Genomic DNA, 23,506 nt, shown 5'->3' on the forward strand with positions numbered 1-23,506 from the left:
TTAAAAAAAATGGGAATAATAGCACCTACTTCATAGGGTTGTCGTGAGCACTAAGTGAATTAATTTTCATAAAACACTTTGAAGGGCCTGCTATGGACAACCTATCACAAACGCTGTTTTCTTGAATCCTCCACCTGGAATCTAGTGTTTTCTTTGATTCCGTCTGTGGGAGGAGAGAGAAAGAAACACTCTCAGCCCCGCCCCCCCTCCATCTCTTTCAGGGCGATGTCCTGTCACTGCACCCTTACACATCCTGTCCCTGCATTTGGTCAGAGCCCCTCCCAGTCCCTACGCCCCCAGGAGCACAGCCAGACCCTGGGAGGAGTCTGGGGAACTCACCTACTAACTCCCTCCGGAACTTAGGCCAGGCTCGCCCCCCCACCTCCCCGCTCACTTGCCTGAGCTCAACAGGTGAAGGCACCTTCATGCCTCAACACCACCCGAAGCAGCTCCAGGATGGGCTATGAGGGGCTGATTCAGCTCTTCTGCACCCGGGTCAGCCTGCCAGGTGACCCAGATTGGGTACAGACATAGCCCTTCCAAGCCTGGAGAAAGTTAGTCCTCCTGTGCAGAATGGGCCAGAAGCTGGGGCCCCCACTCCAGGGTCTTGCACAGCAGGTGAACGGGCTCCGCAGGACCAAATGTTTTCATTCCGAGAAGTGCAATAATTCTCCTGCTTAAACACAGTAATGGCTCCTCCCCCTCCAGAATAACGACCTGACTCCTCAGTGTGGCACCCAAGATATGAGAGCCCCTCCCACTATTAGCCTATGAGGCTGGTTTCCAATGCCCACCACATGTGCCCACGTGCCCATACCACGTGGACACACAGGCACAGAATACACACTCAGGGACACAGACATGCGCACCCACAGGCAGATGCACAGGTGCAAAGACTCTCACACACACAGACCTGCCTTTCAGGCCAAGGAGACCTAGAGGCCGTGATGTCTCCTGCAGAAGAAAAACAACAGGGTTTCTCTCTTCCACTGGACTCTTCCTGACTTTGGGTGACTCCGTGGTCCTCCGCACCCCTATGTGTCAATGCCACGTGCTCAGGGGCCCCTGGAATCCTGCCAGCAGCTGACCTCCCTCACCCCCATCCTTTCTCGCTCTCTATTGGAAAAGCAGAAAATAGCTTACTTGCTTGGAAAGAAAGGCAGTTTCAGGGGCCTATCTTGCAATTCTGCAGAAACTGGAAAATTCACTCAAACCAAGATGAAGCCAAATGTCTGGGTCAAAAGCAGGTCCTGGGGTCTCCTCTCCACATAGCCCGCCCCCACTAGGCCCTTCTGCAGGGGCCCAGGCTGGGCAATGGATTGTACAGTAGCAAAGGCAAGAGGAGGGACAGGCAGGGGACACAAAGACCTTGGGTAGACAGGCCACGGGTTGTGGATGTGCTTCTGCTGACGTGGGGTGGTGTCCCTGTGGAAAAGTAAAAGTCACCTTCTTTTTGAGAGACACGTGGCTGAGAAATGAGGAAGTGGTTACAGATGAAAAGGAACTGATGCGTTTTCTGTGCAGTTCTGGATTGCGCTCACCCCATTTCCTTCTATGTATTTGTGATACTCAGCAATTTTCCTGGTCAGCAACTTTCCAGCCCCGACGAGCTGAGTCCTCGGGAGCGACTACCGCACGTCCAACAGGGGGCGCACCGAGGACACGGAGCCCCAGTCTGCAGAGTCCACAGACCCGAGCAGCTGGCCGCGTAGCGTCCGCTTAGGGAAACAATGGCTTCCCGCACCACAGCCCCAGGAGGGGAACAGATTGCTCTGGAAGCCCCAAGAACTCCCTGAGGTTTGGTGATTCACTGGAAGAACTTTTCGAACTAAGAGAAACTGTTCTGGGTTATCAGATCAAAAGGATACAAATTAAAATCTGCAAAGGGGAAAGGTGTACCGGGTACATTCAGGGCAGACCAGGTGCAAGCTTCCGGTCCTCTCTCCTCCGGTGTGGAGTCACGTGGGCGATGCTGAGTTCTCCCGGTGCTGGGGACTGAATCCTCCCCTCTCCTCCAAATGCACCTATTGAAGCCCTAACCCCCACTGTGACTGTGTTTGGAGCTAGGGTCTTTAGAGGTAATTAAGATTACATAAAGTCATAAGGGCGGGGCTTTGATGCATAGGATTAGCATCCTTATAAGGAACACTGGAACCCTGGGTGATGTGGCTCAGTGGATTGAGTGCTGGCCTATGAACCAAAGGGTTACCGGTTCAATTCCCACTCAGGGCACATGCCTGGGTTGGGGGCCAGGTCCCCAGTGAGGGGTGTGCAAGAGGCAAACACCCACTGATGTTTCTCTCCCTCTCTTCTCCTCCGTCTGAAAATAAATAAATAAAAGTTTTAAAAAAGTTGTGATAAAACACATATAACACAAAACTTACCATTTAAACCATTTTACAGTATACAATGCAGTGGCATTAAGTACATTCAAAGTATTGTGCAAACATCACTACTATCTGGTTCCAGAACTTTTCTATCGCCCCAAAAGGAGACCCATGCCCATAAACAGTCCCCCTTTGTTCCCCGTTCTCCAGCCCCAGGCAACGCTAAATCTACTTCCTGTCTCCATGGATTTGCCTATTCTGGACATTTCATATATAAGTGGGGTTTGTACAGTGTGTGACCTTTTGTGTCTGACTTCTTTCACTTAGCATAGCATTTGAGCATCACTCGTGTTGTAGCGCGGATCAGAACTTTGCTCCTTTTTATGGCTCAGTAATACTGTGCGGTATGGATGGATCACCTTTTGTTCAGCGTTGTGTGTGTGTATTGTTGTTGTTTTAGAGATGGGGAAAGAAACGTCACTGTGCAAGAGAAACATTGATCAGCTGGCTCTTGCGCGCCCCCTACTGGGGAACCTGTCCTGAAACCCTGGCATATATATGCTTGACTGAGAATCAAACCAGCAACCTTCTGGTTCACAGGCTGGTGCTCAACCCGCTAAGCCGTACCAGCCAGAGCTTGTTCAGTGTTTTTTACGTGTTAGGTAATGTTCGGTTCTTCAGGCTCGACTTCGGGGTGGGCAGCGCAGACCCTGGCGGGTGCCCGGGGCTCCTCCCTCTTAACTGAGCATGACCCAGCCCTCTCTGTGCCCAGGTGGGACCTAGGACCCGTGGAGGGGACTGAGCAGGCGTGGAGGTGGTAGAAGCATGATCCAAGGTTCCAGTACCCCGGGTGCATGCTCCTTATCCCTGTAGACTTCACTTACAAAACACGTATTCAGAGATAAAATTAGTAAGGATTTCAAGGCAGCAATTTCAGAGCGCTGAACCCTTGGCGCGAGGCCCTTAAGAGTGTGCAGCCCTGTGAGACTGGCTCCCACGACTCACTGTGGGGCTGAGAACCCTGTGGGGACTAGAGATCCAGCCCCACGGCAGGCAGGGGGCAGGAGGCCGAGTGCCCGTGGGGAGCCTGGGGGTGGGCCCTGGCTTTGGGGTCACTCTAAGGTGAGGCCCCTGGTGGTGGCAGCTGGGAGGTCGTAGTCTCCTCCTTGCTCCAGCTCCTGCTTTGAGTAGCTGTGTGCCTGGGAATGAATGAATGAATGAATGAATGAATGCTCCCAGCACCTCACCTGGAATCCTCACTCCAACAGCCTCCAAGAGCCCATTCCTGGGACCACCCTGCCCCTGAGAGTGGCCCCCGGTGACCCTGCATTCTCTCTCTGCTTCGTTTCTTTCCTCTGTGAAAGGAGAAGTCCAAACAAGAGACTCTTCTAGGACATCTGTGGCTCCCGGGGTTCCTCTTCTCTGGATGGTTTCCACCCCCATCTCCTCCAGAAGCTTCCTGTTGGAGCTTCCTTCCAGGCTAGACAGGCAGGTCCAGAAGCCAAATAGTCCAGAAACAGGCCCAGTGCCGGAGACCCTGGAGATGTTGCGGCTGCTTCTGCCCCTGCTATGGGCAGGTGAGTGGACCGAGGGCCGGGGATCAGCGCCAGGGCGGGGGCTGACGTTGCAGCTGAGCCTCCGTGTTCTCCCCTCAGGGTCCCTTGGGAAGGATCCCGGGTACGTACTGCAAGTGCCGAAATCGGTGACGGTGCAGGAGGGCCTGTGCTTCCGCGTGCCCTGCACCGTGACCTACCCCCACGTTGGCTGGGACAACTCGACCCCTGCTCACGGCTCCTGGTTCCTGAAAAAGGATAATCTCACAGCAGACCTTCTCGTGGCCACAAACAAGAAAAGCAAGAAAGCGAAACGGAAGCCGAGATTTTCATTCTACTTCTCCGGGGACCCCGGGGACAACAACTGCTCCCTGAGCATCACAGACGCCCAGAAGAGCCACCGTGGAAAGTATTATTTCCGACTGGAGAGCGGTTCCGGGAACCACAGTTACCAAAGTAACCTGGTCACGGTGGACGTGGCAGGTATGCAGTGGAATACCAGGAACAGACCACAGGGAGGCGCTGCAGTTCAGGGCTGGGCTGCGTTTCTTGGAGGCGCACCCCGGGGTCCCCTGTGAGGTCTAGCCTCCCGGTCTGTCTTCTGCAGAGCTGACACAGATCCCCGACATCCGCGTCAAGGAGCCCCTGGAGGCAGGCTGCCCTGCGCACCTGACGTGCTCCATGCCCGGGGCCTGCGAGCCCCTCACCATCTCCTGGACCGGGGTGGTCCTCAGACCTCTGGGACTGGACCAGGCGGCCTATAACTCCTCGGAGATCCTGCTCAGCCCCCGCCCGCAGGACCACGGCACCAACCTCACCTGTCGAGTCACCTTCCCCAGGACTAGAGTGAGCAGGGAGAGGACCCTCACGCTCAACGTGTCCTGTGAGTGCGGAGCCGGGATGACGGGTGGGGGGGGGGCTGCAGGAAGGGCACAGGCTTTGCTGTTCCCCACTTCTCATTTCTGTGTCCCCTGGGGTGGGTGGCTGTGGAAGGGCCGGCTCTGACTCCGTTCCTATCTGCGTCTCGCTGTCCAGACGCTCCAAGAAACCTGACCATTAGCGTCTTCCGAGGAAGCCCCACAGGTAAGCAGGGACGTCCCCTCCCCCAGGGCCAAAGCCGGGAGGGGCGCAGAGATGGCAGGCGCCCCGCTCACGCTGACACATTGTTTTAACTTACTATTCATTATGTGCAAACACGACTTGCAAATGCGTGCACCACCCAGGATAAGAATGCCTCTCTCCCTTTGCAGCCTCCTAAATGCCCCTTTCCAGTGCACGACCTCGTTACTGTTTTTTTTCCTTTATTTTACTTCAGTTCCGCCTCCGGTATATCTGATGGATAAGTTACGTGCATTTAAAGTGTAGAACGTGATGATGTGATATCCGTACACCCTGCAAAAAGATCACCACAGTCAAGGGAATGAACATGGCCACATTCTTACTATTATTTTTTTTCCTCCTCTCACCCGAGGATATTGTTTCGTTACTTTTAGAGGGAGAAGTTGGAGAGGGAGGGAGAGAGGGTTTTTAGAGACAGGGGAAGGGAGGAAGAAAGAGAAGAAGCCTAATATCGGTTGGTTGCCTTTTGTACATGCCTCTCACCCCCACCCCTGCCCCCTGCCCCGACTGGGACCAAACATGAAACCTAGGTATGTGTCTTGACCAGGAATTGAACCTGTGACCTTTTGCTTTGCAGGATGACACCCGAATACCACACCAGCCAGGGCATACTACTCTTTTCTTATAATTTTACCAAGTATGTTTGACTCTGCCCTGGCTGGTGTGGCTCAGTGGATTGAGTGCTAGCCTGTGAACCAAAAGGTTGCTGGTTCGATTCCCAGTCAGGGCACGTGACTGGGTTGTGGGCCAGGTCCCCAGTAGGGGACATACCAGAGGCAACCAATCAATGTATCTCTCTTGCATCAGCATCAATATTTTCTCCCTCTCTTTGTCCTTCCCTTCCCATCTCTCTAAAAATAAATAAATAAAATCTTAGGGGAAAAAAAACAGATATGTTTGAATCTCTACACAATGTTTTTTTAAATAAATATTTTTTAAAATTTATTTTTAGAGAGAGGGGAAGGGAGGGAGAAAGAGAGGGAGAGAAACATCAGTGTGTGGTTGCCTCTCACATGCCCCCCATCGGGGACCTGGACCACAACCCAGGAATATGCCCTGACTGGGAATTGAACCAGCGACCCTTTGCTTCGCAAGGCCAGTGCTCAGTCTACTGAGCCACACCAGCCAGAGCTGAATCTCTACACAATGTTTAATTCACCATGGTGTTGAAAGTTTTATGTGAATAAGACTGAAATGTGTGCTCCTGTCTGAACTTTGTTTTTTTACTTTTAGTTGAAATGAAATTCACATAACATAAAATTAGCCATTATACAGTGAACTTCAGTGGCATTTAGGACATTCGCCATGTGGGACAACCACTGCCTTTATCTGGCTCCGAAATATTTTCATCCCTCCAAAAGGAAGCCCTGTGCCTATTACCAGCTCCTTCCTCCCTCCCCAGGCGACTACTAATCTGCCTTCTGTCTCCGTGAATCCGCCTGCTCTGAATATTTTATACCAATGGAATCACCCAGTACGTGCTCTTTTGCATCGGGCTTCTTTCACTTAGCGTGATGTCTTCACAAAGTTCCTTTTCATGGCCGAATACTATTCCATGGCATGGATGGACCCCCCCGCTGATTTCTCCCTGCATCTGCGTGTGGAACGCTGGAGTTGCTCCCACCTCCTGGCTAATGTGTCTAGTGTGGGGTCACAGGTGCCTTTTTTGGATGCGGCTCCACCCCACGTCCTTGATGTTCATCCGTGGGACTCCTTGCTGTGATTCCTGTGTCTCCTCTCTCTGGATTGCTCCTCCGTGTAGGAGACACATTCCTGCTTTCCATTTTGCCTTTTTTTTTTTAATGTATTTTTTCAAAGATTTTTATTTTTATTTATCTTTAGAGGGGAAGGGAAGGAGAGAGAGGGAGAGAAATATCAATGTATGGTTGCCTCTCATGTGTCCCCTGATGGGAACTGGCCTGCAACCCAGGCATGTACCCTGACTGGGAGTCGAACTGCGATAGTGTGGTTCGCAGGCCCGAGCTCAATCCACTGAGCTACACCAGCCAGAGCTCCTTTATTATTATTATTATTATTATTATTATTTTTATTTTATTGATTATGCCATTACAGTTGTTCTATTTCCCCCCTTCATTCCCCTCCACCCTGCACACCCCTCCCCTACCATTCCCCCCGCTTAAGTTTATGACCACGTGTCTCAAGTTCTTTAGATTCTATATCTCCCCTACTATTCTTGCCCTCCCCCCCATCTATTTTCTATCTAAGGTCTATGCTACTTATTCTCTGTACCTTCTCCCTCCCTTCTCCTCCTCCTCCCACTCCCCTGTTGCTAATCCTCCACGTGATCTTCATTTGTATGGTTCACTCCGGATCTAGCTGTCCTCTTAGTTTGCTTTTGTTTTAGGTGTGATTGTTAATAACTGTGAGTTTTCTGTCCTTTCACTGTTCATCTTTTTTATCTTCTTTTTCTTAGATAAGTCCCTTTAACAATTCATATAATAATGGCTTGGCGATGATGAACTCCTTGAACTTGATCTTATCTGAGAAGCACTTTATCTGCCCTTCCATTCTAAATGAAAGTTTTGCTGGATAGAGCAATCTTGGTTGTAGGTTTTCATGACTTGGAATACTTCTTTCCAGCCCCTTCTTGCCTGTAAGGTCTCTTTTGAGAAATCCACTGACAGTCTGATGGGAGCTCCTTTGTAGGGGACTGTCCCCTTTTCTCTCTCTTTTTTTTTAAATGTCAAGTCGAAGAACTCTTTTTTTTTAAAGATATTATTTGTTTATCTTTAGAGGGGAAGGGAAGGAGAGAGGGAGAGAAATATCAATGTATGGTTGCCTCTCATGTGTCCCCTGCTGGGAACCTGCCTGCAACCCAGGCATGTGCCCTGACTGTGAATCGAACCGCCATTGTCTGGTTTGCAGGCCCATGCTCAATCCTCTGAGCTACACTAGCCAGGACTGTCCCCTTATCTCTTGCTGCTTCTAGGATTCTCTCCTTCATTTTAATCTTGGCTAATGTAATGATGATGTGCCTTGGTGTGTTCCTTCTTGGGGTCCAACTTCTTTGGGACTCTCTGAGCTTCCTGGATTTCCTGGAAGTCTATTGCCTTTGCCAGGACTCCGTTTTGCCTTTGATGGGCACTTGAGCTGTTGACCGAGTTTGCTTTCCATGGTGTTGCCGCTTCAAACGCTCCCCTGGCGAAGGGGACAGCGTTTCTCCAGAGCACTGCGCCTCAAGCTTTACGTGGCCTCTGACTTTCTCGAGGATCTTGTGACGATGCAGCTTCTGCATTTCTAACCAGAGCCAGGAGGGAGCTGATGCCCCTGGGCCACAGACTTTATTCCCAACACCCCTTCCTCCTCTGCAAATTTTAAAGATTTTACTTATTTATTTTTAGACAGAGGGAGAGGGGGAGAAATATCAGTGTGTGGTTGTCTCTCATGCGCCCCTACTGGGGGCCAGGCCCGCAACCCAAGTGGGTGCCCTGACTGGGAATCGAACCGGTTGGTTCACAGGCTGGCACTGAATCCACTGAGTCACACCAGCCAGGGTTCTCTGCAAACTTTGGAATGCCACCTGTCAACGCCCTGCTTGACCCGAGGTAACTGGGGGAAGGAGAGAAGGAGGTAGACATGAGGTCCCGAGACACCTTGAAGGATGCTTCATTGTTGTTGGGGACTTGGAGGAGGGGCACCGTGCAGTTCAGGAAGGAGAGAAATGTGGATCAGGGTGGCTCCTGGAAGAAGCCAAGGGGCACAGCTCCCAGGTTCGGCAGCGGATGGATGGACGGACGGAGAAACAAAGCGTGGTCCATCCAGATGGGGGACATGATTCGGCCACGGACAGGGATGAAGCCTGGGAAGAGCCGCGATAAGTGAAAGGAGGTAGAGGCCATCGAGTCTGCCTCTATTTCCATGTGACGTGCAGATTGGTAGAGACAGGAAATAGGTTCGTGGTGGTTTGGGGAGGGGAGGCGGTGTGGAGGTGTGCACGGTCTCTTTTGGGGGGTGCTGATGAAAACATTCTAAATCAGTCGTGGTGAAGCTATGTTCAAGGAGTTGTACGGCATGCGAATTATATCTCAATAAAGCTGCTTGCAAAACTTACCTGTAGGGATCCCTTCCCAACTTAGGGGGGGAAAAAAAGCCTGGCTGGTGTAGCTCAGTGGATTGAGCAGGGGCCTGCAAACCAAAGGATGGAGGTTCGTTTCCCAGTCAGGGCACCTGCCTGGGTTGCAGGCCAGTTCCCAGCAGGGGATGCATGAAAGGCAACCATACGTTGATATTTCTCTCTCTCTCCTTCCCTTCCCCTCTAAATAATAATTTAAAAAATCTTTAACTAAGTTGTAGACATAACATTTCATAACTAACACTTAAAAAAAGTGAAGGAGAAATAGGTAGAAGGTTCGGTCGCGAGCTACAGGCCTGGGCTCAGCTCTGCCCTTCTCTCCCTGTCCCCAGAGCTGGAATATGTGGGGAACGGCTCATCTCTTCCAGTCCGGGAAGGGGACTCTCTGGGCCTGCTCTGCGTCGCGGACAGCAACCCTCCCGCCACCCTGAGCTGGGCCCGGGGCAGCCGGACCCTGAGCCCCTTGAAGCCTTGGAACCCCGGGGTCTTGCAGTTGTCCCGGGTGGAGTCCCAGCATGAAGGCGAATTCTCCTGCCAGGCTCAGCACCCGCGGGGCTCTCTGCGCGTCTCCCTGCATCTCTCGGTGCACTGTGAGTGGGGGGATGGGGGCACCTGGGGGCAGGGCACCTGGGGCCTGGGAGCCTAGAGGTACCGCTGACCCTTCTTCTCGCTCCCCACAGACCCCCCACGGCTGCTGGGAACCTCCTGCTCCTGGGAAGACGAGGGTCTGCGCTGCAGCTGCTCCTCCCGAGCCGAGCCGGCCCCCTCGCTGCGCTGGCGGCTGGGGGAGAGGCTGCTGGAGGGGAACCACAGCAATGCCTCCTACACGGTGACCTCCAGCTCAGAGGGGCCCTGGGCCAACAGCTCCCTGAGCCTCCGCGCGGGGCTCAGCGCCGGCCTCAGGCTCAGCTGCGAGGTGCAGAATGTCCACGGGGCCCAGAGCGCCAGTGTCCTGCTGCTGCCAGGTCAGGGGCCTGCTGGGGGCGGAGGCTGAGGGAGGAAGGAAGGGACCAAAGGGAGGATGGCGCTGGGAGAGCGGCTGCAGCCTGACAGGAAGGGACGAGAGAGAGGGAGTGGTGGGGGGCAGAGCCCAGTAAGAACGGGAGAGCTCAGGCTCCGCGGGAGGAAGGGGCACAGGGTCTGGGGAGTCACCCCAAACCCCACTGGTCTGCAGGGAAGCCGGAGCTGGGGAAAGCATTCTTCTTGGGGGCTGTGGGGGGAGCCGGTGCTGCTGGCCTGCTCAGCCTCTGCCTCGGTTTCATCTTCTTCAAGTGAGTGTGGCCCCGGAGGGAGGGCGAGGCAGGGGTGGGAGGGGATCTAGGTCCTGAAATCTCAGACGCCTGGTCCCCCCTGGCCTGGGGCCCAGGCTGCAAGACCAGAGCAGGGTCGGTTCCCACCTCGACCCCAGCCACCTGTGAAGAACACCTGCTTTCATTACAAAAGTCATCTGCCTAGGTGTGTCCCCCGGTCCCGGCTTTGGGCAGCCCGTCCAGCCTCTTCGGCAGGGGGGCAGTGGTCACACTCCAAGCTCTCAGCCTGGCAGGTTGCTGAAAGGTCCCGGCCTCCCCTTCAGAGTGAAGACCCGCAGGAAGGATGCACCTGAGGCTGCAGCTGGTGGGAAGGACGCCCCCTCCCGGCTGGGTCCCACCTCCCGGGTGAGTCATGGGCCCTCTGTCCGCCTCTCTGGGGTGTCCATGGCCTCCTCTGTCTTGATGCCTTAAGGTGATCATCGTGCCCCAAATAGGCTTTTCCTCTTGGGTCCCCCTCAACTCAGTCACCCAGGCCAGTGACCGGGGTATCCCCCTCCCCTCTGCTCCCCATCTCCTCTCCCAGAGCCAAGGACCTGTCCATCTCACTGCATGTGTTCCGGTCTAGTGGGTCCCCCCTGCCCTCGCAGCCCCTTTTCCTTCTCCTTCCTATCTCTCCTCCCCAGCACAGGATGTCGAGGGATCCCCCCCAAAATTGTCTACTACAAGTTTAGGGGTCCCCAAGACACTCTCATGTTCCATACCTCACCAGAAGGGTTCACGAAACTCAGAAAAGTTGTTTCACTCATAGTTGTGGCTCATTACAGCCGAAGGCGCGGGATGAAATCAGCCAAGGGGCTGATTACTTCCTTACATCACTTACTTCTCCCAGCAGCGATGTGTGAAACACACAGGGTACCCCGACCTGGGAAGCCCACCTGGGCCTCAGTGTCCAGTTTTAACTGGGGGTCGTCGGTCAGGGAGGCAGGGCTGACCGTCCAGGTAGCTGGACTCAGTCTCTGTCCCCTGCTGTGGTCCAGCCAATGCCACATGCCCCAAGGCCCTCACCGTCCCTCACATGGGCTGCCTGGTGTGGCCCCAGGTCCCAGAGGAGCAAAGACACTCTTGTCAGGCAGGACATTCCAAGGGCTTAGTTGGAGGTTCTCTCCCAGGTGCTGGGGGCAAAGGGCCAAGCTTTTCTTTGGGCGAGGTTAGCCCTTCACTGTGATATACTTTGGAGGGTTCATAAGATAATTTCACAAATGCGGTTGCTCGAACCTCTGAAATGCTCAGTGGTTCCTGAGGGCAGTCCAGATCTGAGCAAGTTCCTGCCCTTCTCCTACCGCCATGCAATTTGCAGTTAGAGAGTAATATAATTGACTACTACCTTAATGGCTGCTTCCCCTACTGCAAGCCAAAGGGAGGTCAGGGATGGTGTCCGCTTTGTTCCCCAATGAATATGCAGGGCCTGGCACAGGGAAGCTGTCCCACAAGGCAGCAGGCACTGAAGCCAGAGACCATACACGCACCTTGGCCATGCCAACAATTCGGTGTGTGCTTTTGGGGGTATTTACTTAGCCCCAGGTTCTCCACCTGATACAGGAGCATAGCGATAGCGTCACCCAAGTGGATCGTTGTGAGGGATCTAGGAGAGTGGCAATTGATTACTAAGGTCTAGACATTATTACTCTCAAATATTTGTTGACTGCATGAATGAATGGGGGCTCCACCAATGTTTGTGATTAGATTAGGAAACGAAGCTAATCACAAACTGAGCAAATTAGTCAGTTTCCAGGTCCCTTGCTGTCTCCCAGCCCCCATTCTCCTAATTTGACCCCCTTTCCTCCTCTCCACTCAGGGTTACCAGCATAAGTGCCTCCCAGGCAGCCACCGAGACCACCCAAGCCCGGCGCCGGCCGCGCCCACCTCCGGGGAGGAGCACGAGCTCCATTACGCTTCGCTCAGCTTCCAAGAGCTGAGGCCCTGCGAGCGTCCGGACCAGGAGGCCACCAGCACCACCGAGTACGCAGAGATCAAGATCCGCGAATAAGGACCCCCCAGCTCCGGCGACCTGTGGCTGGAAGACCCAGGGCTTCTCCGGGAAGGGAGACGTCAGGGACAACTCCGGAGAACGAGCTAAGGACTACTGCAAGGGTGTCCCAGTGGTGTGGTGATGGGCGGAACTGGGCTCAAATTTCAGCCCCATCGCCAATCAGGAGCCTGAGTTTGAGCACGGCCCGTCACTTCCTAGTCTCCTCTCGTAACGTGGGGACTGGAAACCCAACTTGCAGGGCTGTGGCAGAGGGTTGAGGCAACAATGAACAGTAAAGCGCCGGACAGGTGCGCGTGCGCAGAGCGCGCCCCGCGCCTGAGCTCACGCGTCTTTTCAGAGCAGCCCGCCTGGAATAAGGGTACGGGCATCCTGGCTGAGATGGGGACCACTCTGCAGGGCTGTTTCAGCTCCAGGCCTCCCTGAAGGCCTGGGCGAGGCTGTCGCTGGGCCTCAATGCAGCTCCGCCCCACGTGCCTGCGACCCCTCCCCTCCACAGGGACCACCTCCCGGGCATGGCCGCTGCACGCAGGTCTCTTGGAGCTAGCTTCCTACAAACCCCATTTGTGTATTGTAGCACACACACAAAATCGCTCACTGATGATCTGAACTGATAGCTTATCTAATTACACACCTCTTTCTTTCATTCTATGCCCCTGACACTTTGGTTCTCCTTAACGGTTTCTTTTTGCAGAGTTTGCTTGTAAAATTCCTCGCCGTTACAATCCATGTTCCATTTACTTTGGAATTAGTTTTTAGAGTGGTCACATCCAACTTATTTTGTTCGCTTTTGCATTGACTCAGTGTTCATCCACTGAGTTTTCCCCACAGTTTCCATTAACAGGAAAACACCAGTGCGCCGAACCAACACAGAGAACAGGCTTTGGCATAAAGTTAACACCTTTGTGCCCTGGCTGGAGTGGCTCAGTGGCTTGAATGCGGGACTGCCAATCAAAAGGTCGCGGGTTCCATTCCCAGTCAGGGCACATACCTGTGTTGCCGGCCAGGTCCCCAGTAGGGGGCGCACAATAGGGAATCCACATATTGATGTTTCTCTCTCTCTCTAAAAGTAAAGAAAATATATATTTTAAAGTTAACACCTTTGTACTATAACCGCTCTTCAAATTTGATGGGTTGGGATTCCAACCTTCAAGCACAACTGGCTTTGCCAAGCTGCAGGACTATGTTACATCTCTTAGCGACTTCTGCAAATGATGCCCGAAGGAAAAAGGACTCATGGACATGGACAACAGTGCGGTGATTGCTGGGGGAGCGGGGTGTAAGGGGACTGAATGGCAATGGGAAAAAATACAATAAAAAAAGATTTAGCCCTGGCTGCTGTAACTCAGTGGATTGAGCATGGGCCTCTGAGGCAAACAGTCACCGGTTCGATTCCCAGTCAGGGCACATGCCTGGGTTGCAGGGCAGGTCCCCAGTGGGGGACACATGAGAGGCAACCACACATTAATGTTCCTCTCCCACTCTTTCTCCTTCCCTTCCCTCTCTCTAAATATAAATAAAATATATTTTTTAAGATTTAAAAAATGGAATAACATGGTAAAAAAATATGGTACCCACTGACAAAATGAGAGGCTTGTTGTCATTTCTTATTTCCTTAAGATGATTCCACTTGTCCCCAGGTGGGTAGAGAGTATTTAGGGACATCGATGTGAAAGAATCACATGCTTCCAGGGATAAAATCTTTTTGAAAAGACCATCATGGAAATGCTGTGATAATTACCCACTTCAACTCAGAATTTCTCTTCCTGGCCCAAGTAATGTCTTTTTTTTTTTTTTTTAAGATTTTATTTTATTTTTAGAGGGGAAGGGAAGGAGAGAGGGAGAGAATATGGGAACTGGCCCGCAACCCAAGCATGTTCCCTGACTGGGAATCGAACTGCAATTCTCTGGTTCACAGGCCCGTGCTCAATCCATTGAGCTACACCAGCCAGGGCCCAAGTAATGTAATGTCCTTTTTAAAGTATTTTATTTATTTATCTTTAGAGAGGAAGGGAAGGAGAGAGGGAGAGAAATATCAACATATGGTTACATCTCATGCACCCTCTGCTGGGAGCTGGCCTGCAATCCAGGCCTGTACCCTGACTGGGAATTGAACCTGAGACCCTTTAGTTCACAGCCCACACTCAATCCACTGAGCTATACCAGCAAGGGTACAAACTTCGCTTTTTTTAGCGCCAGTTAAGAGTCTCTGCAAATGCTTGCTATTGATTCTGAGGCCTCATGTGGCAGGGATTTCACTCATAACTGCCTTAGGAATAAGCCTTTTTCCTAAGCAAAAGGAAATAACCCGTCCCTCCCAGCTGCCTCCGGGGACCTTCTGCCTACGCACCACACCTGCCTTCACTGAAGGCTCGGAGGTGTCCTGGGGCAAAAATGGTTTACTGCCCCACCACCAGAAACGTCTGATTAACTTAAGCCACAGTTCCATTTGGGGGCAGAGTCCAGGTGTGGGGGACAGAGAACCGGCTCCCGCCGCTTGGATGCTTGCCTTGTTCACCAGGATCCTCCGTGCGGGCGGCACGATGCCTGTGCCTGCCGAGTATTTGTTGAATAAAAGGAAGGATGAATGAATGGCAGGCAGGAAGGGTGAGCTGCGGGGGTGGTGGTGGTGGTGGTGGTATGAGTCGGTCCGGTTACTAAATGAACAGTTGGATGGAGGGTTGGGCGGAAGGGCAAATGCAGACGGTCCCAGACTTCCGGCGGGTCGATTTACAATATTTTGAATTTACCAGGGTGCGAAAGCGAGAGTATAATTTGGATTTTTGAGGTTTGATCTTTTCCCGGGCTAGCGAGATGGGGTGCGATACTGGGCCTGCAATTATGGTGCTGGACAGCGGCTGCGGGTGCAGCCTCGCCAGCTGCGCCACCACCAGGTAAACAGCCGGTACTGCACCGTGTGGTGTTAAACGCAGTTTCCTTTTTTATTCCTTCCTTTCCTTCTTTTATTTATTTTTTACCGACGTCGTATAGGTTTTTCTCCTATGCTTTCTTCTAGAAGTTTCATACTTTTGCGTTTGAGTTCATTTTTATGGAAGGCATAGCTCTGCGTCTGGGTTCATTAAGTGCATTTTCTTTTTCTTTCCTTCTTCCCTTCCTTCTCTCTCTCTCTCTCTCTCTCTCTCTCTCTCTCTCTCTCTCTCTCTCTCTCTCTCTCTCTCTCTTTCTTTCTTCCTCACCCAAGGACATGCTTATTGATTTTAGCGAGGGGGGAGGGAGGGAGAGAGAGTGGGAGAAACATGGACATGAGAGAGAAACATCGATCAGCTGCCTCCTGCATGCACCTTGACGGGGGACCAAAGCTGCAACCCAGGCATGTGCCCCCTGGACCTGGAATCGAACCCATGACTTTTTGGTTTGCAGGCCAGCACTCCAACCAACAGAGCCAAACCAGCCAGGGCTAAGTGCATTTTCGGCTTACAATATTTTCAACTTATAGTGGGACGTAACCACATTGTAAGTTGAAGTGCATCTGTGTATGAATGGGAGGGTGGATGGACGGATGGACGGACGGAAGAATGCATCTATGAGTGGCCCCACCAGGTCTGGAAAGGTTGGGGGGATGGGTGGGTGGGGGAGAAAGGGGGCTCAACTTTTTCAAAGGGGACTTCTTTTGCAGACATGCAACTCTCCAACAAACTCCAGTGAAACAATTTATTGCCAAAGGGTAGTGGTGCCAGTGGTAGGAAGGGTCCCCCTGAGGGGCCGTGGGTTGGGGTCTTCTCTGTTCACAGCCCAGCGGTGGCCAGGAGACTCGGACAGTTGGAGGGAGGCTGTTCACGTCACCTGGAGCCCAGCCGCCAAGTCCCCTGTTGCTGATGGAGACGGACAGGCAGTGCCTCCGGAAGAAGCGGCAGGAACTCACATTTGAGGGATCTTTCCAGAAGCAAATCTACAGCAGGCCTGGAGTCACAGTTCTTCTCTTTTTTCTTTCTATTTCAAACTGGGAGTTGAAAGTTCTGGGAGACAATTAAAGTCGCTGTGAGTGTCTTGTGCATTCAAGGAGCTCCCTTTAAGGCCCTGCTCTGGGGCAGGCACTTCCCGGGGACTGGGACCCACCGTGAACAAGGGCAACAAGACACCTGCGCTGGGCTGACAGTTTTGAGGAGGAAGGTGGAGACTTTACAAATTAAACACATGCTTCCCTCTGAGGTGGGCATGGCTGTGCAGAGAAGAGGTGATGGATAAGAGGAGGCACCCCAAGGGCAGGAATGGTTAGGGGACCTCAGGATCTGAGAGCCAGACATGAGAAGGAGCCAGCCGCAGAAAACCGGAAGGAGCAAAGCATTCCAGACCCCGGGGCATGGCAAGTGCAAAGGTCCTGAGGCCGCATCGGGCTTGGCAGAGTCTGGCATATGAGCGGAGGACGGCGGCTGGCACAGAGTGGACCAGAGGAGGGGAAGGCAGGCTCATGCCAAGGTGAGGAGTGGCCACAGAGCAGAGGTGGAGTGATCTTTAAGTTACTCCAAGGTCACTGGGCTCCTCAAAGTGTCTTCTCATTTGGTTCCCAACCGAGGGCAAACCTGCTGCTGAACTGAAGGCCCCCAGAGAGCAAGCGGATCAGTAACTGTGATGGCCCTGAAATGGGGCTGCTGTGCGGGGCAGACAGGCAGGCAGGGAGGACGGGCCTGCGTGGAGGGGAAGGCTGGCACTGCCCCTCGATAAACACAGGCGCACCAGGCAGCGAGGTGCAGGAGACACGGATGCCTGGGAAAGGCATGACCCGCCCTGATGGAGCTCACAGCCAGAGGGTGACTGGGACAAGGGACCACACAGTCCACCACCTGGGGGAAGACAGGGTCCCTGGGAGAGGGTGGGGCTGAGACCTGGAGGAAATGGATGAGGAGGGATGGCCGGAGGAGGGAGGGACCTGGGGTGGATTGGAGGCCTTTGGTACAGCTTGGAGACAGAGGAGCCATTTGCCAGCTGGAGAGACTGGGACCGGGGCACACTGGGTGGAGAAGTCAGGCCTTCACTTTTGGAAAGTGTTTGTCATTCAGGCCGAGAGTTCATGACCCCACAGAACAAACCCACACCCCGGCATTTTTGGAGTGCTCTGGGACTAGGCCTGGGCGGAGAGCGCTACCCTGGGTGATTTCGCGTTGTCCGCCTTGGGACGGAAGTGAAGGGCACAGAAGTGAGGAAGCAGTGTAACCAAAGTGCCGCCAGGAAGAGGGCCGCGGCTGCCACCAGGAGGGTGACCGAGGACCTGGCTCCCTCAGCCTCCGCACGAGCGACCTTAGGGGAGGCCGAACAGCCACAGGCTCCACCTGCTAGATGCCGGTAGATGTCACCCTCTCCCCAGTGGTGACAACCAAGAGCGTCTGCAATGACTGAAGCCCCCAGCTGTTCTCACCCTCATCGGGGAAGGCCTGAGTTAGGCCAACCCTGAGCTCCGATCCCAGCCCGCCCCAAGGAGGGAAATGTCAGCTCCACGGACTCAGGAGGATGCAGAGGAAGCTCCTCTTCAGAAGGGCCACGCGGCCTTGCCAAAGCTGCCTAGCAAAGTGAACTTAGTTCTGACCTCCCCCAAATGCCTGTGCACTCTCTCACGTGACACGAATGGGGGTGTAAATAGGCACTGCCCTGGAGGAGGGCAGCCTACTCATCACAGACACGGCGCACACCAGCGCGTGCAGGGCCGAGCTGGCTGCAAAACAAAACCCCGGGGAAAGGAGCACAGGCCAGCCGCTGGCTGCGGGGAGCATCCCTTCGTCCGCACGGAACACGGCGCTACCTTAAACGAGGGCGTTCCGTGCTGACAGGAAGGGCCGCGGGATGAACCAGGAAGTGCAAACAGCAGGACACAGAGCCTGCGAGGTTTTGCAGGGGTGGGGGCGGGGTAGACAAGGGAGCCAACCCAAAGGACCTCAGACCACAGGGGGATGGCTGGAGAGGCAGAGGGAAGAAAAAAGGGCAGAGAAAGACAGAGGCAGATAATATCGCGATGCTATTTTCTGGGCGGGGAAGCCGGCCATGCCTGAAGCTTCCCCATTTGGAATTTTCTAGCCACAAGAGTCCATCAACCCGCCTCTTTGTAAAAGACAATTTGAGTCAGGTTTCTGCTCCTTGTGATTGCTTGCGGGGCGGCGGGGTGGTGGTGGTGGTGGTTGGAAAGTTCAAAACCCCTGTGGAAAAAGCCATCGTCTAACTAGGAGGTTGGCGCCTGGAATAAACGTCACACGAGGCCTGGGGGGCAGGTCTGGGGGTGTGGGGCGGGGGGTTGCGACTCACAGACTGGTCCCAGCGGAACCCACCTATGGCGCCATGTGGAGGTCTACGGGCCCATAGGCCGACACCTTCAGCGTCTTCAGCAGGGCTTCCAGTTTGATCCTCAGCACAGCGTAGGGGGGCTTCTCGTCATACCGGAGGGCCATCACCGCCTTCAGGTACTCCTTCAGGTACTCCTGTGGGGCCTCTGTGGCCAAGACACCCCCCCCCCCCCCACGGGACAGGCTTGAGAGGGGCCCCCAGCCCTGAGCTTGGGAGGCTGCGCCCTGAGGGTCTCACTCACGGTGTCCATCTAGTCTGTGTGGCCCCTGTGGCTGGCATGGCCATGGGCACTGAGATATTCTTTAAAACTTTTTAAAAGATTTCATTTATTTATTTTTAGAGAGAGAGGAAGGGGGAAAGGGAGGGAGAGAAACATCAACGTGAGGTTGCCTCTCACGCGCCCCCTACTGGGGACCCTGACCACATGCAACCCTGACTGGGAATTGAACCAGTGACCCTTTGGTTCACAGTCCCGTGCTCAATCCACTGAGCCACACCAGCCAGGGCTTTTTAAAAATGTTTGGAAAACATCAGATGTACGCAACAGAGAAACAGTATCGCGAACCCATCACCCAGTCTCTACAACTGTCAATCACAGCTAATCTCCTTTTTTCAGAACGCTACCCCTGCCCTCTCCTGCGATGTTTGAAAGCAGATCCCAGCGAATTGACATTTGACCGGTAAATCTTTAGTGGGTCCCTAAAATGGGGACCAGCAAACTTAGACTGCAAAATCCGGCGAGTCGACATTTTTGGTTGGTCTGTGTCGGAAAGAACTCGACTCAGCTGTTCTCCTACAGAAGCGGCCAGCAGCTGGGCGAGCGTGTGGGCGTGGCTGTGCCCAGGCTTATGGAATGCTGCCGCCTGAATTCCACGTAAGTTGCACAGTAATGTTTTCATTCCACGCCCCCCCCCCCCCCCCCATTTCAAAATGCAAAACAATTCTGGCTTTACAGACACAGGCCCCGGGGACACAGCTTAAATGATAAAAACTTTTTGCTGCTGTTGTTTCTTTCCCTCCCTAAATAAGCACATTGCCATCATCACTCTCTCAAAAAGCGTCTGTTATGACATATAATAGCAGGCATAATAGTCCCCGCGTGGGGAATGACCACCACTAAACTAAAAAGCTCGTTTATCGGATGATCAGGGCTGCAGCGGAGGCTGAGGCAGCGGCCTGGGCGGAGCTCTGTGCAGGCGGCTCTGCACTGAATTCCCTGGGCAACCCCGGAGGTGGGGTCTGTTACTGGCCCCTTTCTACTCAAGCTGAAGCACAGAGAGGGATATTTACCCACTAAAGTTCCACCCCGCCTGGTACCTGACTAGAGGCTGCGACCTCCTCCTCCCACAGGCGGGCCAGCCCCGCCCTCACCCCACGTCCATCACGCAAGCCCCGCCTCGGCCGGCGAGTCAGGGGCTCGTTCCTTAAGGATCAAGAACGCCGGGCTGGAGGCGAAAGCGACTTGGGCAGCACAGCCAGGACTTGAATTCAGCGGTTTCGGGAAATTAAAAAGTGAGCCCTGCCCTGACTGGTGTGGCTCAGTGGACCGAGCGCCGGCTTGCGAACCGAAAGGTAGCCCGTTCGTTTCCAAGTCAGGGCACACGCCTGGGTTGTGCGCCAGGTCCCCAGTTGGGGGCATATGAAAGGCAACCCATGACTGTATCTCTCACACACTGATGTTTCTCTACCTCTCTTCCTTTTTTCCTTCCCCTCTCTCTAACAGTAAATAAATAATTTTTTTAAAAAAAGTGAGCCCTTACAGAGCTGGAGGCATCAGATGAACTACCCGTGTCTCACCCTGCCTCCTGCTCAGGGGGCGGTGTAGGAGTTCTACAGAAAGGACACTGGGAGAAAAACACGCAGGCAGAAACCAAAACCAGCGTGAATCTCCAATAAAGGAGACTGGCCTTGAGAACGATGGTTCAGCCAAACCGCGAATATGGTGCAGCCGTGAAAAACGGCTGTGATGCTCGTGTGAGTAACAGAGAGCCCAACGGTCGTGAACGTAAAACGCAAGATGCCGACCCAAACGCGCGCAGGGTGAGACTTTTTGTTTCACAGAAAGAGTTTTGTAAAAACCAATGGTTTTGCAAAACAAAACCACGCGTGCATGCATTTATCCATGCTGGCCCCCTACGCAGACGGGGTACTGGCTGCAGCTGGCAGACTCTCAACTCCTGGCGTAGGGACCTGCTTGCCTGTCCCCTCGCCCTGTGACTGCTGCTTCCCGGCCTCTGGAGAGTGGGCTGGCCTTGCTGATGGCCGGAGTGCCGTTCTTGGACCCCCGTGCTCGGCAGTGTCCACTCTTGCCCTCCCGGAAGGCTTCCCCAGGGGCACGGCGGGAGGAAGCCCCCTCTAGCCTGCGGGAGAGGGCGGGACCTGGGGAGCAGAGATGAGCGGTCCCAGAGGAGGATTCCTAGGCCTGCCTGTGACAACCGGACTCCTGTCGCCAGAAGGGAGGGAGAGGAGCCACTCGACCCCCCCCCCCCCAGCCAGGGGAGCCAATCAGAGCATGAAGACCAGCCCATCAAGTGCTGGGCTGAACCTGGCCTGGAGGTTATTCCAGGGTCGTAAAGAAATGAATGGCTGTGGTTTTAGGTCAGGCTGTTTTGAAGTGGTTTGTTACAAAGCAATAGGTAACTGATACGTACCCCCTGCATGTCTCTGAAAGTATGATTGGGGAAGGAAGGGGGCAAGGAAGGGTCAGGAACTCATTTCTGTTTGGTTTAAATTATTTTATAAGCAAAGATTAGATCGGTATTTGCACCAAAATCCAGTAAAGAAAAAAATGGAGTAGCGTTTATAGTATCAGAAAGTTAGAGACAACTTAAAGGTTTATCAATGAAGAATTCATGAAATATTTTTACATAGTCATTCATATGGTACCTTATATCACGTATCATATGATGGGCTGTTGTACCCAGATAAAGCACTGTTTTTCTTTTTCTTTTTTAGATAGATTAAAAAAAAAGATTTTACTTATTTATCTTTAGAGGGGAAGGAAGGGAAGGAGGGAAGGAGAGAAACATTACTGTGTGGTTGCCTCTCATGTGTCTCCTGCTGGGAACTGGCCTGCAACCCAGGCATGTGCCCTGACTGGGAATTGAACCTACAACCCTTTCGGTTCGCAGCCTGCACTCAATCCACTGAGCTACACCAGCCAGGGCAAGAGTTTTGTTTTTCTACAATGAGCACATACGCATATGCAATTTGAAACACTCAAAGAAGGACAACGGAGGTGTGTTAAAGACAGGAGACCTTGCATGGATCAAAGCCGCCCCCCAACCCTGTCCCCCCGTGGCCCCCCCACCCTCCCCTTCAGGACATACCTGAGGGACTCATCTGGCGACTGTACTGTCTCACCAGGGCCTCCGGGTTGTCAAGGAACCTGAGGGGACAGAGGGACATGCAAAGGTCTTGTGGGGAAGGGAAAGCAACCATTTAAACAAAAGTGTCTCATCGCCGCACGGTAGATGCGTGTTATTCACGGTAGTTACGCCCTGTGGAGTTGCCCTGAACACTGAATTAGCAACTTCTGAATCTGCCTGTAGGGGAAATGTTGCATTCGGTTCCTGTGAGCCTCTGGTCACAACATTCTCTTTTCTTTAAAAAAAATTTCATTGATTTTTAGAGTGAGGGGAAAGAGGGGAGAAAGACAGGGAGAGAAACGCTGATTGGTTGCGTCTTGTACACACGCCCCAACTGGGGACCTGGCTGCAAGCCAGGCATGTGCCCTGACTGGGAATCAAATCAGCAAAGTTTCAGTCCTCAGGCCAGTGCTCAATCCACTGAGCTATACCAGCCAGGGCTTTTATGGGGAAAAAGAGCTTTTAAAAAAAATTTATTTATTTACTTTTAGGGAGAGGGGAAGGGAGAGGGAGAGAGGGAGAGAGAGAGAAACATGGATTGGCTATCTCTCCTGCGCCCCCTAATGGGGACCTGGGCTGCAACCCCAGCATGTGCCCTGACTGGGAATTGAACTGGTGACCCTTGGGTGTTCAGGCTGGTGCTCAATCCACTGAGCCACACTGGCCAGGGCTGGTCCTGACATTCTCATCGACTGATCAATACGTAATAACCTTGTTTTATGTGGTTATTTAACAATGTGGATTTATCCACATGGAGCTCACGGCCAGCGGCACTGGGCTCGCGCCTGAGGGAAGCTCTTCGAATACAAGGCCCTTCTCTGGAAGCTCATCACTGCCTCTGACACCGAGGAACACAAGAGAGCACCGCAGCCTACGCTTGGGGCCTCTGTATTACTGATTGATTGTGAGAGTACGTTCATTAAAGCTGGGGACAGTGAAACAAGAAAGGGCCTAGGATAGAAGCAGCAGCAGGAGAGCCTGGGCCGGGCGGCTCTGGGTCCCTGGGGAGTCAGAGAAAAGGGGCCCTGGGGATGGGTGCAGGGGGTGAGCCCGGGATGAGCTGCCGCTGCCCACTGCTCCCCTGGCTGCAAGTCTCATGGGGTCCCTTAGGCTTCAGGAGATGCCCACCTGAGAGGGAAAGCGTGCCTCGGGGCCCCTTGAAACAGCAAAATCACCGACAAAAAGCACAAAAAAGGTGGAAAATGGGGCATAAAGTAGGCCACACGCAGGACGCTGGTTTACAGTGAGGGAGCTGAACCAAGAAGGCGGGGCACAGCCTGTCTGACCTCCGCCAGGACCGCAGGCCTCGGGCCGCCCTAAGTTTTGTCCACTCTGAGTGCGTCTGAGAATCACCTCGAAAGCATTGTTGAGTGTTGATTTGGGGGTTACAGGTACATTGGAGTGAACAGGCAAATTCGCACATATGAGATTTGTGAATAACAAAGAATGGCTATCCAC

General features: G+C 53.4%; 2 protein-coding genes across 7 annotated transcripts in view; one reads left to right on the forward strand and one right to left on the reverse strand.

Annotated features, from left to right (window-relative positions):
- The first annotated feature begins 3,744 nt into the window (after positions 1-3,744).
- On the forward strand, positions 3,745-13,035 carry SIGLEC11 (sialic acid binding Ig like lectin 11). The gene is made up of 9 exons (XM_053659784.1): positions 3,745-3,904; positions 3,983-4,363; positions 4,488-4,763; positions 4,916-4,963; positions 9,425-9,682; positions 9,773-10,057; positions 10,267-10,363; positions 10,666-10,747; positions 12,198-13,035. The coding sequence occupies exons 1-9, from the start codon at positions 3,754-3,756 to the stop codon at positions 12,387-12,389; spliced, it is 1,770 nt and encodes a 589-aa protein (XP_053515759.1). The 5' UTR covers positions 3,745-3,753; the 3' UTR covers positions 12,390-13,035.
- Positions 13,036-16,047: 3,012 nt separating this feature from the next.
- The window catches only part of VRK3 (VRK serine/threonine kinase 3), a 36,557-nt gene continuing 29,098 nt past the window's right edge, over positions 16,048-23,506 (reverse strand). For all 6 annotated transcript variants that reach the window (XM_037147023.2, XM_053659697.1, XM_037147026.2 and 3 more), the window contains 3 exons: positions 22,010-22,068; positions 18,665-18,825; positions 16,048-16,366 (listed from right to left, as the gene is read on the reverse strand). In XM_037147023.2, coding sequence (XP_037002918.2) covers positions 18,665-18,825; positions 22,010-22,068 — 220 coding nt within the window. In that variant the 3' untranslated portion in view covers positions 16,048-16,366. The remainder of the gene's footprint in view (positions 16,367-18,664; positions 18,826-22,009; positions 22,069-23,506) is intronic.

The sequence above is a fragment of the Artibeus jamaicensis genome, unplaced genomic scaffold (genome assembly GCF_021234435.1).
Source record: "Artibeus jamaicensis isolate MK-2021 breed Jamaican fruit bat unplaced genomic scaffold, CSHL_Jam_final scaffold_804, whole genome shotgun sequence".
Lineage (NCBI taxonomy): Eukaryota > Metazoa > Chordata > Mammalia > Chiroptera > Phyllostomidae > Artibeus > Artibeus jamaicensis.

What these genes read in the sequence shown, in the direction of transcription:
- SIGLEC11 (XM_053659784.1), top strand. Translation starts at nt 3,754, where the DNA reads ATGGTTTCCACCCCCATCTCCTCCAGAAGCTTCCTGTTGGAGCTTCCT. An exon ending in CTTCCGAGGAAGCCCCACAG is followed by an intron (nt 4,964 to 9,424) that starts GTAAGCAGGGAC and finishes CCCTGTCCCCAG; the next exon opens with AGCTGGAATATGTGGGGAAC. An exon ending in CAGTGTCCTGCTGCTGCCAG is followed by an intron (nt 10,058 to 10,266) that starts GTCAGGGGCCTG and finishes ACTGGTCTGCAG; the next exon opens with GGAAGCCGGAGCTGGGGAAA.